The 14,259-nt window shown below is 43.8% G+C and overlaps 1 protein-coding gene and 1 pseudogene across 8 annotated transcripts in view; both read left to right on the top strand.

The window, feature by feature from the left end:
• Positions 1–14,259, top strand: part of GREB1L (GREB1 like retinoic acid receptor coactivator) — a 248,282-nt gene that overhangs the window by 218,270 nt on the left and 15,753 nt on the right. For all 8 annotated transcript variants that reach the window (XM_054694146.1, XM_054694142.1, XM_054694144.1 and 5 more), the window contains 6 exons: positions 433–566; positions 3,449–3,788; positions 7,757–7,872; positions 8,502–8,746; positions 11,030–11,604; positions 11,835–11,937. In XM_054694146.1, the coding sequence (XP_054550121.1) occupies positions 433–566; positions 3,449–3,788; positions 7,757–7,872; positions 8,502–8,746; positions 11,030–11,604; positions 11,835–11,937 (1,513 nt within the window). The remainder of the gene's footprint in view (positions 1–432; positions 567–3,448; positions 3,789–7,756; positions 7,873–8,501; positions 8,747–11,029; positions 11,605–11,834; positions 11,938–14,259) is intronic.
• LOC119243892 (U2 spliceosomal RNA) lies at positions 6,627–6,696 on the top strand (annotated as a pseudogene).

The following is a 14,259-nucleotide window of genomic DNA, read 5'->3' as shown; positions in this document are numbered from 1 at the left end:
AGCTCATTGTGGTTTTGATTTGCATTTCCCTAATGATTAGTTATGTCCAGCACCTTTTCACATACCTATTGGCCATCTGTAGATCTTCTTTGGAAAACTGTCCATTTAGTTCCTCTGCTGATTTTTTCATTGGATTGTTTTTGCTAATGAGTTGTGTGAGTTCTTAACATATGTATTTTAGATACTAACCCATTATCAGATAAATGGCTTGCAAATATTTTCTCCTATTCCATACATTTCCTTTTCAATTTATTGGTGGTTTCCTTTCCTATATAGAAGCTTTGTAGTAGTTTGCTGTAGTCACACCTGTTTACTCACAATTTTTTTTAAGCTCCCAGGAAATAACCTATTACAGGGATATTACCCCCACCCTAGAAAATAAGATACATTGTATCTTGCCCTCACTGGGATTTGCTCTGTGTTTTGAATCAGGAGGACATGACCTGCGAGGAGAAGCTGTACTTTGGTTTGAATGAGTACAGTAAGTCCCTGCAATGGGGAATCACAAGCCCACTTCTGAGATGTGACGAAACTTTTGAAAAAATGGTGAACACGCTCCTGGAGAGGTAAATAAGGACCTTCTGCTTTTTCTTTAGCTGTACTTGCATATATTTAGATAAAATAGCCACAAGTCTTTTGTGTCAGTGTCACAGGGAGTTTGGTGGAGCCTGGGCTGTGCAGATGGCATGTGAAGGCAGAATAAAAATAGCCTTTCCTAACATGACCTTGTATTAATATGGGTTTTCTGTGATCATTGAAGACCTACAAAGGAAACTAGCAACCCAAAGTGTAATGTAGAACCTCTTTCCATGCTCTGAATTTTCTCCCATTGCTACCACCCAGGATTACATAGGCAGAGAGGAGCTTGCTTATTAAAGACCATACCTCAAGGTTTGGCTTCCCCTACCATATACCCCATACCGTGGTATTTTCTCCTTTTTTTTCCTCTTCTGTCTACCGCAAGCAAAAACCCTGGGATGACTTTAATAATTAAACTTTACTAAGAGATATTTGAAGTGTAGACTGGAGAAAATTAAAGAGCAATCAGATCATTTAAGTGAATTCAGTGTCCCTGACTTTACATGTTAAGGATTATGACTGTTCAATCTTTTCAGCCTTCTTTTTATTACCCAGTTCCAGGTCACACTCTGAAAGAGTAAAAGAACTTTTTTCTGACATCATAAACTCAAAGAGCACGTAGAGGCACTAGAGTCTATCTCATCTAACAGAGCTCCCTCTACAGAATTCTGTCTGATCTTCCAATGATGGGGCAAGTGGGTTCTACGTGATGAGGTACATTCTAATCATTGGTAGCTGAAGTTCTCTAACTCCAGCTGATCACTAGCTATCTATTTAACAACCTACACTGTAACTTTGCTAAGAAAAAATAACTAAAAATGAGAAGAGGTACATGCATTCTCTCTAGCAAGTTATACTGCTGTGTCAGGAGAAGGGACAGGCCTGAAGTAGGGTCTTATATTTCTGCAGCTGTTGGGTTTGAGGAGACTTAACTGATACTGTGACATTAATCCTCTCACAGTACATGTGATCTTAGATTTCCAGAAATGTCCCATGAGACTCCCTTTTAAGTGTTTTCAACCCGTCTATCCCATCCACCAGCTTGGAATGTCTCTTTTATTCCAGTAACATCAGGCAGGTTTTCATTACTCATATTACATGACTCCTATTACAACTCATCTAATATTTACAAATCTACACAATTTTGTATAGTTTAATGCAAACAAAACAGATTGAGAAAACTATTCACTTCATGCTTCTTTGAGAATGTGAGATTTAGGGCCCCCCGGGTGGTGCAGGGGCTTGAGCGCAGTGCTGTGAAGCTATTCACAGCCTCTGCACTGTACCACGGGTTCGATTCCCAGCCAGCCAGGGAGATACTCACATGGAGATACTCACATACCTCTCCTCAGCAGTGTTTTCGGTTGTCTGCCTGTTCTGCTTCCTGCGCTGTCTCTTGTTGAATTCTCTTACCCTCCCATGCCTCTGGCCTGTACCCCAGTTCTTGTATAAATAAATAAATCTTTAAAAAAAAAAAAAAGAATGTGAAATTTAAATGCCTGTGTATCAAAGTTACCATCTGTTCTAACTTTGGCATTCCTACATGACTCAGCAAAAAAAGTTAAGTGTGAAACATGTATCATCTGTGCTTATTTCCTCCAACCCAGTCCTCTCAGGCTAATGATAGCTATGATTTATTGAACACTTGAAGGAACTGCCCAGACTTCACTGATTTCTTTGCTTTGCTCCAATCTAAATCTTTGCAATATAAGAAGATACTATGAGAGATCTGAATGAACTAGACTCAGTTCTGTCTCTGACTAGTTGGATGATTTTGGCAAGTTTCTCTCTGCCTCTTAACTCATTCTCCTTCTAGGAGAAGGCAGGGTGATCAGAATCTAGGACATCTGAGGTCCTTTCCAGCTCTGAAGTATTTTGAAATCACACTGTTCATTTGATGACCTTATTTGGCATTTGACTATGGGCTTTTTTTACAAGGCAAGTGGGCCACTTCTTTTACTTTAAATATAATTTTAAAGTGGAGCAGCAGTAATCCCCTATTAGCCCACCCAGCTATAAGGCGGCTCCATGAGCTCCCAGCTGGTCATCAAAAAAAAGTTCACAGATTCATCTTCATTTTGCCAGGCTGTACGAGAGACTTGTCTAGACTCTGGCAAGGGCCTCACTTTGCCAAAGACTTTTCTTCACCACTCCTCTTTATGCCTGCAACGGATCCTCTATGCCCATTTTTACTCATTTTGTCTTCAGAAAGACCTGGCTTTCTGAGAAATAGCACATAAATTTACTCATTTGTGTGATTTATTTTCTGACTCTACAAACTGCCAATTTGAACAAAGTGATCCTCCTACCTGGCAGTCCAAGCCTGGGGACAGGGCGTGTATCATGGGTGTTAGGAGGAGATGAGGAGGCCCCTATCTGCCCTGCTGCTTCACTGTTCATGTGCTAGGAGGCCATACCACTAGGGGGTGCTATTTCTCCAGTCAGCGCCGAGTTTTCTCAAGCACAGAGGCTTATTTTATAGGAAAATATAGTGACCTGACTAGACTGTGCTTCTCAAAATTTAATATGTCTACAAATCACTGGGATCTTGTCAGGCTGTGGATTCTGATTCAGTGTTTCTGGGCTGGGGGATTTGGTATTTCTCACAAGCTCCTGAGTGGTGCTGTTTCAGATCCAGAAACCACATTTGGAGAAGCAACAGTCACTAGATTATCCCTAAACTTGCAGCGCCTATTCCTACAAGTTCTGATTCAACTTTTCCTTCAGGTGATGTGGGCTCGAAGGTCATTCTAGTATTCAAGCCTATGATAGCCCCTTGCTACTATTCCTCTGTATTCCTAGCACAGACCTTGCTATCCCAGCTGGTCCTGCTGCCTGAATGCCGGCTTCCTCCTGTGTTCTCTTGAAGGTACCCCAGGCTGCACAGCATGGTCATCCGCTGCTACCTTCTCATCCAGCAGTACTCGGAGGCTCTGATGGCTCTCACTACCATGGCATCTCTTCGAGACCACAGCACACCAGAAACACTCAGCATTATGGATGACCTCATCAGCTCACCAGGAAAAAACAAGAGTGGAAGGGGACACATGCTCATTATCAGGGTGCCCTCTGTGCAGCTGGCGATGTTAGCCAAGGAGCGGCTGCAGGAGGTGCGTGACAAGCTGGGTCTACAGTACCGCTTTGAGATCATCCTTGGGAATCCTGCCTCTGAACTCAGTGTTGCAACTCACTTTGTGGCACGATTAAAGGTTAGCAATGGACAGACATTTCTCCTTCAAAATACCATTTGTTTCTGTTCTCTAGGACTCCCACATAGGTGGCACAGAGGCCTGAGTTTAATAGGGTTTTGCACATTGTCAATTTGATCTTTATGACGATATTAAAGTGAAACTAAGGGACATGTTCACTTTCCTAATTGGAGACAGTTGACTAAGATTCTGTGAAGCCCCCTTTTTAGCCTGTGCATGCAGTTGGTCTTCCATGCTCTCCAACTGCAGGTGCAAAAATGAGATGACCCAATTTGACCCCCTGTTTATTGACCTTGTTCAAGATGCAGCTAGCCTGCGGCCGTCTGTTTTCTCAGGGGAAAGGTAAGTTGTTCTCTCTGGTCTCTGTGGGGGTATGCCTTTAAATATTATCAATTTACTATTCCTTTTCTGTCCATCCAGCCTATCAGCTCATGTCTAGAGTCGGTAAGGTATTCTCCTTTATCTTCACTATGCGTATAAAACTCTTCCCCACCCTCTTGCATGTGGATCTACAACAGTTTATTGTTTCTTTGTGGTTACCTTGACCCTCAGCCCCCCATGGCTTGGGCTGGATTGAGGCTTATCCAAGCCTCCTGGAGAGGAGTTCAGTGCATGAGCCACCCACTGCCCCTCTGCATGGCCAGAGACTGACTGCTGTTCCTCAGCCCCTCCTGTTAAGTTTGGGAGGGGGTAGAATTCCTAAATCAACTAAACTAACCCCCTACCTTATGCCCTGCTCAGGTTTTTCTGGGAACTTTGAGAATCCAATGTGGCCTAGCCATTAAAGAGCACTTGATAAAATACTCACATACATATATACATATATATGTATATGTATACATATATATGTATATATGTACTGTGCCAGGTACTGTGTCTAAGTTAAACCAACATATTATCTATACACTAAATATGAGCTATTGGGTTAACAAAAATCTAGCGTGGCACAAATTCTATGAAAAGCAAGCACATATACTTGGAGGATTTGCATTTCTATCCTGGGCTGCCAGTTCCCATCTACAAAATGAGAGGCTTGGATTGTATGATGTCTAAGAGACCTACTTTGGGATTATTAGTGTTCCTAAACATTTTACAAATGTAAACTTTTATTTTTATTCTATTTGCTAATCTAAACTGAATAATCCAAAATGCAAATAAAATATCTTGTGTTAGATTGTAATAAATCTAAAATAGAATCTCCCATATTTAGTGGAAATTCTAACAATTCTATCTCATATATAGATATAGTAGTCATAATTTTACATTCATCCATGGACCACATTACAGTGGATTTCCTAGGATGAATATCCAATGAGTTCTGCAACTCTTCTAACAGTCTTGACTCATTGAGACATAGATCTTGAGACAATTTGAATGATGCCAATGATGACCCATCTGGTAAAGCAAATAATGGGTGGTGATGTGTGAAGTCCTTCACATCTGTTTCAGGGAGATGGTTTAAAAGGTTGTGAGGCTGCAGGGTTTTCTCTGGGTTGCCACTGACACTGACAAGTTTAGTAACTTACAGTGTGTCATTTGTTTACATCCTTCAGAAGTGCCAATCACTAAGTATAAATCAGGAAATCCTAACTAATTTGCCCTTTGGGCCAAAGTTTTGAAACCAGTGTCAAGACCTGAGATTCTTAACCTGCCTGCTAAAATATCAGAATCAGCTGCAGGGCTGTTAAGGAGCAATGGGTCTGACTGGCTATTCTGAGAGCTTGTCCTGCGTGACGGGGATCTCAAGTAACTACCTCACAAGGCAGTTATACCTCATATAATTTGATGAGTAGCTGTCATCCAACACCAGTAGCTGATACCAACCACACCAGAGATTTCCATGGTGTCAAAACCACTGGATCACATCAGTCCATTTTTTTTGTATGGTCCATTTGTATAAAAGTGAAATTATGAATCCCAGTAGGATGTTCAAATCCTAAACAAGGCTGCCACTTGCCTGGTGGTCTCTGCTTCACCTCTTATTTCTGAGTTACCAGCCTCCTTTACCATTATTGGGAAGGCACGGTGTGCCTTTCATTTTGTCTTGAGTGAAATGCAATGCCTCTTTTTCCGGTAGAGGCTCTTATTTTTGCATTTTACCCTAATTATCTTATGTATTATGGTTAACTTCTAAGTGATGATAAGCTCTTTAGAAGGATACAAGGTTTAATCTAAATAAATCAATTCTTCCAGAAAGCCTGTGAAGCTTAGATTTCCTTGTCCTTGAGCCAATACTTTCCTTGAACTCAATGCTTGCCCATCTTTTCTGTTGTCTTAAATGCCCCTGCAGTAAAATCATCCTGAGGGTGCCATGGTTGTTCATAGAAGAACTGCATCCATCTTTCATCACAAGTAGCAATTGGTCTGATTGGTCAAGATTTGTTTACCAATCTTTTAAAGATCTTGTAAAGTAAATCATAATACATGTTTTCCTATTATAATAACCTCATTATTCTTGGTGGAGCCATGACCTGTGGATGATGGTTCCTGGGAGATAAAAAATATTCAGGGAGAACCCCAGTGCTGGGATATCATGAGTCAATGTGAAAGCTTTAAGTGAAATGATTCCAGTTTTCAGAATTGTTTGCTTTAATCTGGTAATATTATGGTTCCCTTTGACAGGAAAATATATGGAAAATTGAATTTTTGTGGAGAATCTTTCTCCAAATAAAAATCTTTTTGACAGACTGATTTTCTAAGACATATATTCTCTCAAACTTACAAAGTTGTGTAGAATGATTGGATTCCCCAAAGCATGCAAAAATGTAAGATTCGGCCACTAGATTAAGTCTCTTCCAGTTTTACAAATTATATGCTCTTTATTTGAAGTAATCATGAATCGCTTCTCGGCCTTTTGGCTAAGATCAAGTGAAGTAATCATGAGTATATTTATTTCTAAAAACTGCTTTTTGCAGACATCAACAAATTATTAATCAAATCCTATATTATTCCTTGCTCTGTGGTTCCTTTTTATTCCATTTTGTGTTTAGCAGAGGAAATAACAGCCTATTTTAAAATGAAATCATATGCATTACTTAACACCTCACTTCTTAGTCTCTTGTTCCCTGAAGTAGAATCAGAAATGTCAGCTCATTTCTTATAACTCCTGCTAGAGACCTGACATAGTTAAATACACACTTTATAAAAAGCAGAAATCTTATTTACTTAAGAGATGGTCTACTTTGTTTCTGCTCTAAGATAGAAAAATATAAGAGATCTTTTCATTTTTTAATATCTTTCAAGTTGGTGGGAATTTTTCCTTTTCGTTGATATATTCATATTTACTGAAGATACACATGTGTATATATGTATATGTGTTAAAATACTTACAAAGTTGATGCTAACAGGTTTTTATGAAACCTTTGCTCTACTCTTCCGAGAAGCAGGTTTTTTTCTTGGTCCAGGTTTGGTTATTTAACTTAGCCTTCTTGGAAGACACTCTTTGGAGCCCTAAGCCAACGTTATTTGTCAGTTAATTTGAAAATCATAAAGGAAGAGGAAAAATAGCCATCAGAGGAGCTAACAAAAATGTCTCTTTTCATGGAGTTTTGTTGATATTCTTTTATTAACCATTTACATCTAAACTGTGTTTTTTTTCTGTCAATCAATCCCAAAAGTTTGTCCGTTATATGAAGAAAATACACTTAAGACCCTTGAGTCAGGTAATTTAGCCAGGATTTCCATAAGGTTTGTATCCCTGGTGGTGTATGTTACTTTGTATGTTTCTTTGCCCAGTGTGGGTAATGCAACAAGATTTCCTGTTTTATCCCACTGAGAAAAAAACTAAAGGCCATTCTTCTAAGAAGTGCTTGTGTATGCTTTTTAGTTGCAACACAGACACACACACACACACACTTACCAGAAGTCATTTAGAAGCACAAATGTATAAAATCTGGAGCTAGAAACCTTTTAAAAAGTGGAAACTTAAATAAGGGGTTTTGACTTTATCATATGGTTCCTTTCTACAGACTTGGAGAGGAAATGAACCAGAAGAGTGGATCCCTCGGACATATCAAGATTTGGAAGGTCTGCCTTGTATTGTGATATTAACTGGCAAAGATCCTCTTGGAGAAACATTTCCCAGGTACGATGTGAATAATTACTTTGCATCTTTCGCTAGTCATCCAGCTGAGCTAATGATTAATACTTGTCTGATAATTAACCATATCATTCATTTGGCAAGTGAGAAAATAATTGTTTTACTTAGGAATACAAGAAATTGAACCTTCCTTGATTCTTTTGACTTTCCAGAGATCACCTTACAATCTAGGGAATGGAGGAAGCCTCCATTGACAAGTATATGTGATTCAAAGTAAGAGAGGCAGAGAAAGGCATCCGCTCCAAATGAGGACTTTTTTTCTATGAATTAGCTCTTTTTCTGCTGCTTCCAATTCCCTCAAGGCTCTAAGGCCCATAAATTGGAAGTCAACCACAACAGTAATAGCACTCATTGAATGCTTACTGTGTTAGGCATTTTCCTTCATTTCTTACAATAACCCTATGAGCCACGCACTATTAATTTATTTTATACTTGGAGAATATGCAATGACTAGCCAGAGATCATAACAGGTAGAAGGTGGAAGAACTGATTTAGAGCAAAGATTATGTGGCACTGAAATCCATAATTTTAATTGTGTGATATGTCCAGCTGTCCATACATATAAACACAGTGTGTAGTCAGGTGGACTCACCAAAAACATTACTTTTGTCCAGGTCTTTGAAATACTGTGACCTCCGGTTAATTGATTCAAGTTATTTAACCCGCACTGCCTTGGAGCAAGAAGTGGGTCTAGCATGCTGCTATGTATCAAAAGAGGTCATCCGGGGACCTGCGGTTGCCCTGGACCTTAGCGGGAAGGAGCAGGAGAGAGCTGCCATTAGCGAGAATGACACCGATGAACTGCTGATTGACCTGGAAAGGCCCCAGAGCAACAGTAGTGCTGTCACTGGAACCTCAGGTCAGTATTTTCTTTTCTCTTTCAAGGGGTAAAGGACAGGAGTGAGGAGGAGGGAGGGCAGAGGAGCATTGGGTGACTCAGGCAGCCCGTGTAGACCTCAGTTCCCTGGGAGAGACACGTGGAGATGTGACAGGTGAACATCCACAAAATACTTCTTTGGGTAAACACTTAATGAAGAACTTATCAGCCCAATCTGCACCATTTTCCTTAATCTTCCCCATCCATAATCACCTCATGGATGTCATGAAACCGTTATGTGCATAAAGGTTCTTTTTCTTCTAGATCTTGAAGCTGTTAGTTTGTGCTTACTAGCTTAGTTCCTGGCCGACTGAATTAGTGAATGAATGAGTGAATGACTTTTGTAAATACATAATGGCAGTGTTGATAAACTGCTGGCTCCTCTGGAAACTCTGCTTGACTGTGATGACCCACGTGCCGCCCGCCAGCCCCTCTGGTGACCTTGCTATGTGGCCTGTATGGCAGTAAATTTTCTTCTAAGTTATGTTACATCAAATGTAGCACTATTTAAATTTTTTCCTGATTATGAAATAATGTCGTAATGTAGAAAACTCAGAGAATGTAACAAAATATAGAGAAAACATTAAAAATGAAACCGAACCCCACACGAGAGGTGACGACTATTAACATCCCTTCCCACGATTCCCTCCCTCACACCGTCCCACGTGTGCAGACACACACTGTTCTCTCTGTCGGCAGCTGTTGATGTCTCTGTGGGAGTCGAACAGGCAGATGCTGCGGGGTTTCCTGTCTGTCTATAGAGACCCTCAGCTGGAAGAGCATGCGGACTGTCCTTCTACTGGGCTTGCCCAGCTGCGCCCCTTCAGTCAGGGATCAGGGCTGTACCTCCCTCCACCCCACCACACCAGGCTCCCCAATTTTCTACAACCAGTGGCAAAGCGAAAAGGTTCAAAGCAGATAAAGAAGAGGAACAGAAGGGAGAGAAAACTATCACATCTATTAGTAGAAGTTTGGGATTCCAGCACCAGTGAGGGAACGGGGAAGAGGGGGTGGGTGTGCAGGAGGGGAGAGGGGGAGTTTGTTTTCCTTCCTGTGGTGCTTTCATCAGCCCCCTCCTTTCTGGTCACGTCTAGAGCTGCCCCACAAGCTCACATGTGCGCTGATGAACTCACACAAAGACAATGGTTTGCCTTCTGCTATTTAGAATTCACTTCCTTCCTAGGACAATTTGACCGCCCGTTGTACTCACACCTCAGAGCACACACTCACCTCTCACCCCAGCCCCCTCCCGCACCAGCTCAGGGCTGACCCAGGGTGGTCAGGAAGGTGCAGGTTGTGGATGAGGGCGGGGATGTGAGGAGAAGGCAAGCTCCCATACAAGAGAGAAAGACACAAAAGTCCAGAGAAGCAGTGACGTGGTTTCAGTAACCTGCAGGTGCTAGCTCTTCATCTAGGACCTCCCAAGGCCGTGATTTGACAGGCTTGCCTGAGGAGCCTTCAGTCCTGAAGGCAATGAGCATTTGGTTTGTCTTCAGACCAAAGAGAGGCTGAGCTATTAAAGGAAAAATCATATTTGAAGTGAAATTGGCCAAATAGTCAGGCAAGAGCAAACACCTCATTGGGAGTAGATGCTCCCTTCCATCCCCCTTCACACGGGGCCCTTCCCCCACTGGTTGCGCATCCGTGGAAGTAGCTACAGCCAGGGTTATCCACAGTCAAAACCTTGACACCCGAGACCCAAGAAGGCAGGGCCCACTGGAACAGGACTTGAAGGTGGCGCATCCTGACCTGGCCTGTGCTGGTCGGGGTCTAGAATAAATCATATGGCACATTCAAATTAGGTCATGTAGGAGAGTTTGATAAGGGAACTATTTTTCAAAGATGCAGGCAGGATTCAGAAAAGGAACAAAAGATGGTGGGTCAACCCCATGTGCCTGGACCAACACTGGGCCTGCAGAAGCCTCGGGAGGGGGCAGTTCCGGGCCGAGAAGCTGGCGTGATGCGCGCTGTTGTCGGAGTAGAGGCACCCTGGTGGCTTTGCAGGGGAAGAGCCAGGGAATAAATAACCCACTTCCTGCTGGCCTCTCCCACTGGCAAACCCCATGGGTGCTAAGGAGCCAGGAAGAACCAGGGGAGGAGAGCAGCAGGCAAATTTCTAGCCCAGTTTATGCAACTGGAGGAGCGGTCATGTCCTGCAGGCTTCTGGCCTTTCCCTCCTCCCCAGGGGCGCCAGGAGCCTGGGGCGCGCACCTTAGCACGAGTAACAGGGCGGGTGTGGGGCGGGCCCTGTCTGTCCTCTTCCAGGCTCCATCATGGAGAATGGAGTGAGCTCCTCCAGCATGGCCGACAAGTCTCAGAAGCCGTCCCTGACCCCCAACTTCCAAAGCCCAGCCAACAGCGTGGGGCTGGATGAAGGGGTCTCCGCGGGCACAGCGGGCGCTGGAGAGACTCTGAAGCAGGAGTGTGATTCCCTGGGTCCCCAGATGGCCAGCAGCACCACCTCCAAGCCTTCGTCCTCCTCCTGCTCGGGGGCGCGGGCCCTCCCGTGGCCAGGCCAGCCTGTCCCCGGCTGCAGGAGCCTGCACGGTGCCCTGCCCCCGATCGTCATCTTATCCAAGGCGGCCTACGGTCTCCTGGGCGCCCAGCGGGGAGGCAAGGTGCCTGCCTCGGCGGCGCTGCTACCCCACGCGGACGTGGCCTGGGTGAGCTCCCTGCGGCCGTTCCTGCACAAGGACATGAGCAGCGAGGAGCAGTCCCTGTACTACCGCCAGTGGACCGCGGCGCGCCAGCACCACGCCGACTACGGCAACCAGCCGGACCCCGCCTCGGGGGCCCGGACCTGCCACCCGCGGCGGCTGCTGCTGACTGGGCCCCCCCAGGTAGGACCAGGGCCGAGGCTTGGGTCCTAGCCGAGGGTCCCCAGAAAGAGAAGAAGCCAGGGAACCTCTTGGGGAAGGGGGTGGGGTGTAGCCCAGAGCAAGGAGGACTTGGGCGGGCCTCTCGCCTCTCGGAGGCACGTGGAGCCGTGAAGAGCACAGGTGTGAAATCTCTCTTCTCTCCCTGCCCTTCTTGCTCTCCTCCCCCTTCCCAATAAAAATGATTCCACCAGGTGGGAAAGACCGGCTCCTATTTGCAGTTCCTTAGGATCCTCTTCCGCATGCTCATCAGGCTCCTGGAGGTGGATGTGTATGATGAGGGAGACATCAACACCGGTGAGTGCTGCCCCTGGGAGGGGGCCAGACACGCAGCCATTAATGCCAACCCCGTGGGTTCCTTTGCCTTCTGGGATTTCTCCAGTAGCTCATGTGCAGGGCGACTTGGTTACATGTAATGTGCCTCGCAATCGTTGTAAGTAAACTGTGGTCCTTTTTACCTACTCGAGGTCAGGGCTGGCGACTTCGCCTCTTTTGGCCTCTCTCTCCTCCAGCAAGATGCTGAGCAAAGAGGCATTTTATAAAGCCCGGATAGGTAGGTGGGTTAATTGTTCGCGTGGTGAAAGCATTCAAATTTAAAATTCCATTGTGGTGTTTAACTGCATGAGGATCTAGGGAACTTTTTATAATCTAGATAGTAGTCTTTTCTTGGTTAGTCAGATTATATCTTCTGTTTTGACTAAAGGTTCTGAGTATCTTGGTATATAATTGGGCATTCAGATTTTGCTATAGTGAAATGAAAACTTCTGAATATAGACCAGGACCCTGGCACCGTAAAAAATCTTCTTCACATTTCCAGTAAGCCGCAGGGGCTTGTGCTCGACAGGAATGTGGGGCTAGTTTTGTTTCTTTTTTTTTTTTGAAAGCTTTTTTTTTAAGATGTATTTATTTGTACAAGAATCAGGGTACAGGCCAGATGTGCAGGAGGGTGAGAGGATTCACCAGAGACAGAGCAGGGAACAGAACAGGCGGATTGACTGGAATACACTGCTGAGGGGAGCAGCGGGCAAGTCAGGAGAGGTCTGCTGCACCATGGGAGTAGCTCCCTGGCCGGGAGATTGAACTCATGCTGCAGAGACTATGGACAGCTTCATAGGTTGGGTCTTAATCTCTTGTGCCACCAGAGAGGCCCTGTGGTTTTAGTTTAAATGGTTTTAGTTTAGCCTTGCAATTGGCCATCTTCTCTGAGTCAAGGGTCACAGAACTTGGTACTCCCCAGCTCTTAACCCCAGTTGTCACCTATGTCCCGTGCAGCCCTGTCTACAGGGCCAGAAAGTGGGCATGAAGCAGGCAGCAGCCCCATAACTGGGACTGAGCTTCAAGCTTCAAACTATTGCTTCACACCAAATACTCTGCCCTGGGAGAGGGTGCAGGGGCGGGGCGGGGCGGGTCATCTGGTACCGCCTGGCCTCTGTGAGTTTGGCTTTATTCCTTTTCCCTCATTCTCATGCAGATGAATGTGATGTTCTCTTAAGAGGCATGACACCTTAAAAAACCCAACAGACTACACCTTAGATTTTTAAATAAAATGCAAACTTCAGTTCAGGGATATAAGAAATAAACTGTTATATTAAAAAGAGAGTCCCTGTATTTATTGCCTTTAGGCTTTTTTTTAGGTAAATATTGTTTTCAACATTGTATAAGTTTTAGGTGTGCATTTTCACACCTCAGCAAATATATACCACTGCCCCACCCTACCACCAAAGGTCTAGTTTCCATCCACTGTCATCCAATTGACTGTCTACCCGTTTCACCCATTCTCCTCCCCTCTGGTAACCCCTTTCTGTAATCATAGTCTAAGGATTTGTTTTTGTCTTACTGTGTTCGTTTGCTTGCATTGTTACTTCATAGTCTACATGAGTGAAATCATCTGTATTTGTCTTTCTCCTTATTTTACTTAACATAATCCCTTCAAGTGCCAACCTTGCTGCAACAGCAAAAATTATTATTTTTTTTTTATAGCTGTGCAGTGTTCCATTGTGTAAACAAACCACATTTTCTTTATCCACTCATCTGTCGAAGGGCTCTTAGGTTGTTTCCATAGCTTGGCTATTATGAATAATGCTGCAGTGAACAGAAGGGTGCACATATCTTTTCAAATTAATGTTTTCATAGTTTTGGGGTAAATATCCAGAAGTGCAATTGCTGGATCATATGGTAGTTCTATTTTTACCTTTTTGAGGAACCTCCATACGGTCTTCCATCACAGCTGCACCAATTTACAATTCCATCAACACTGCCGGGGAGGGTGGGCATTCCCTTTCCCCCTTATCTCTGTATCCTTGACAACACTTGTTGTCCCTGGCCTTTTGCATAAGAGCCCTTCTCACAGGTGTGAGGTATGTCATTATTTGGATTTGCATTTCCTAACAATAAGAGATGTCCAACATCTTTTCTGGTGCCTATGGGCCATCTGTATGCTTCGGGAAAATATCCAAATCTCTAGGCTTCTTTTGGAAAGCTTTTTCTTCCTTTCGCCCCTTGAAAGTTGCCTTAAACTTTTTGATAACTTATATTAATGACAATAAATATCATAAGTGGACACCCCCCATATGCCTGCCACTCTCTGAGCAGTTTCAGCATAATATCTGGAATCCTTAC

The sequence above is a fragment of the Talpa occidentalis genome, unplaced genomic scaffold, assembly GCF_014898055.3.
Source record: "Talpa occidentalis isolate TD23 unplaced genomic scaffold, MPIMG_talOcc4v2.1 talOcc4.13, whole genome shotgun sequence".
NCBI classification, from domain to species: Eukaryota; Metazoa; Chordata; class Mammalia; order Eulipotyphla; family Talpidae; genus Talpa; species Talpa occidentalis.
The sequence above is the reverse complement of the archived record's forward strand: the minus strand, read 5'-3'. Positions and strand labels throughout refer to the sequence as shown.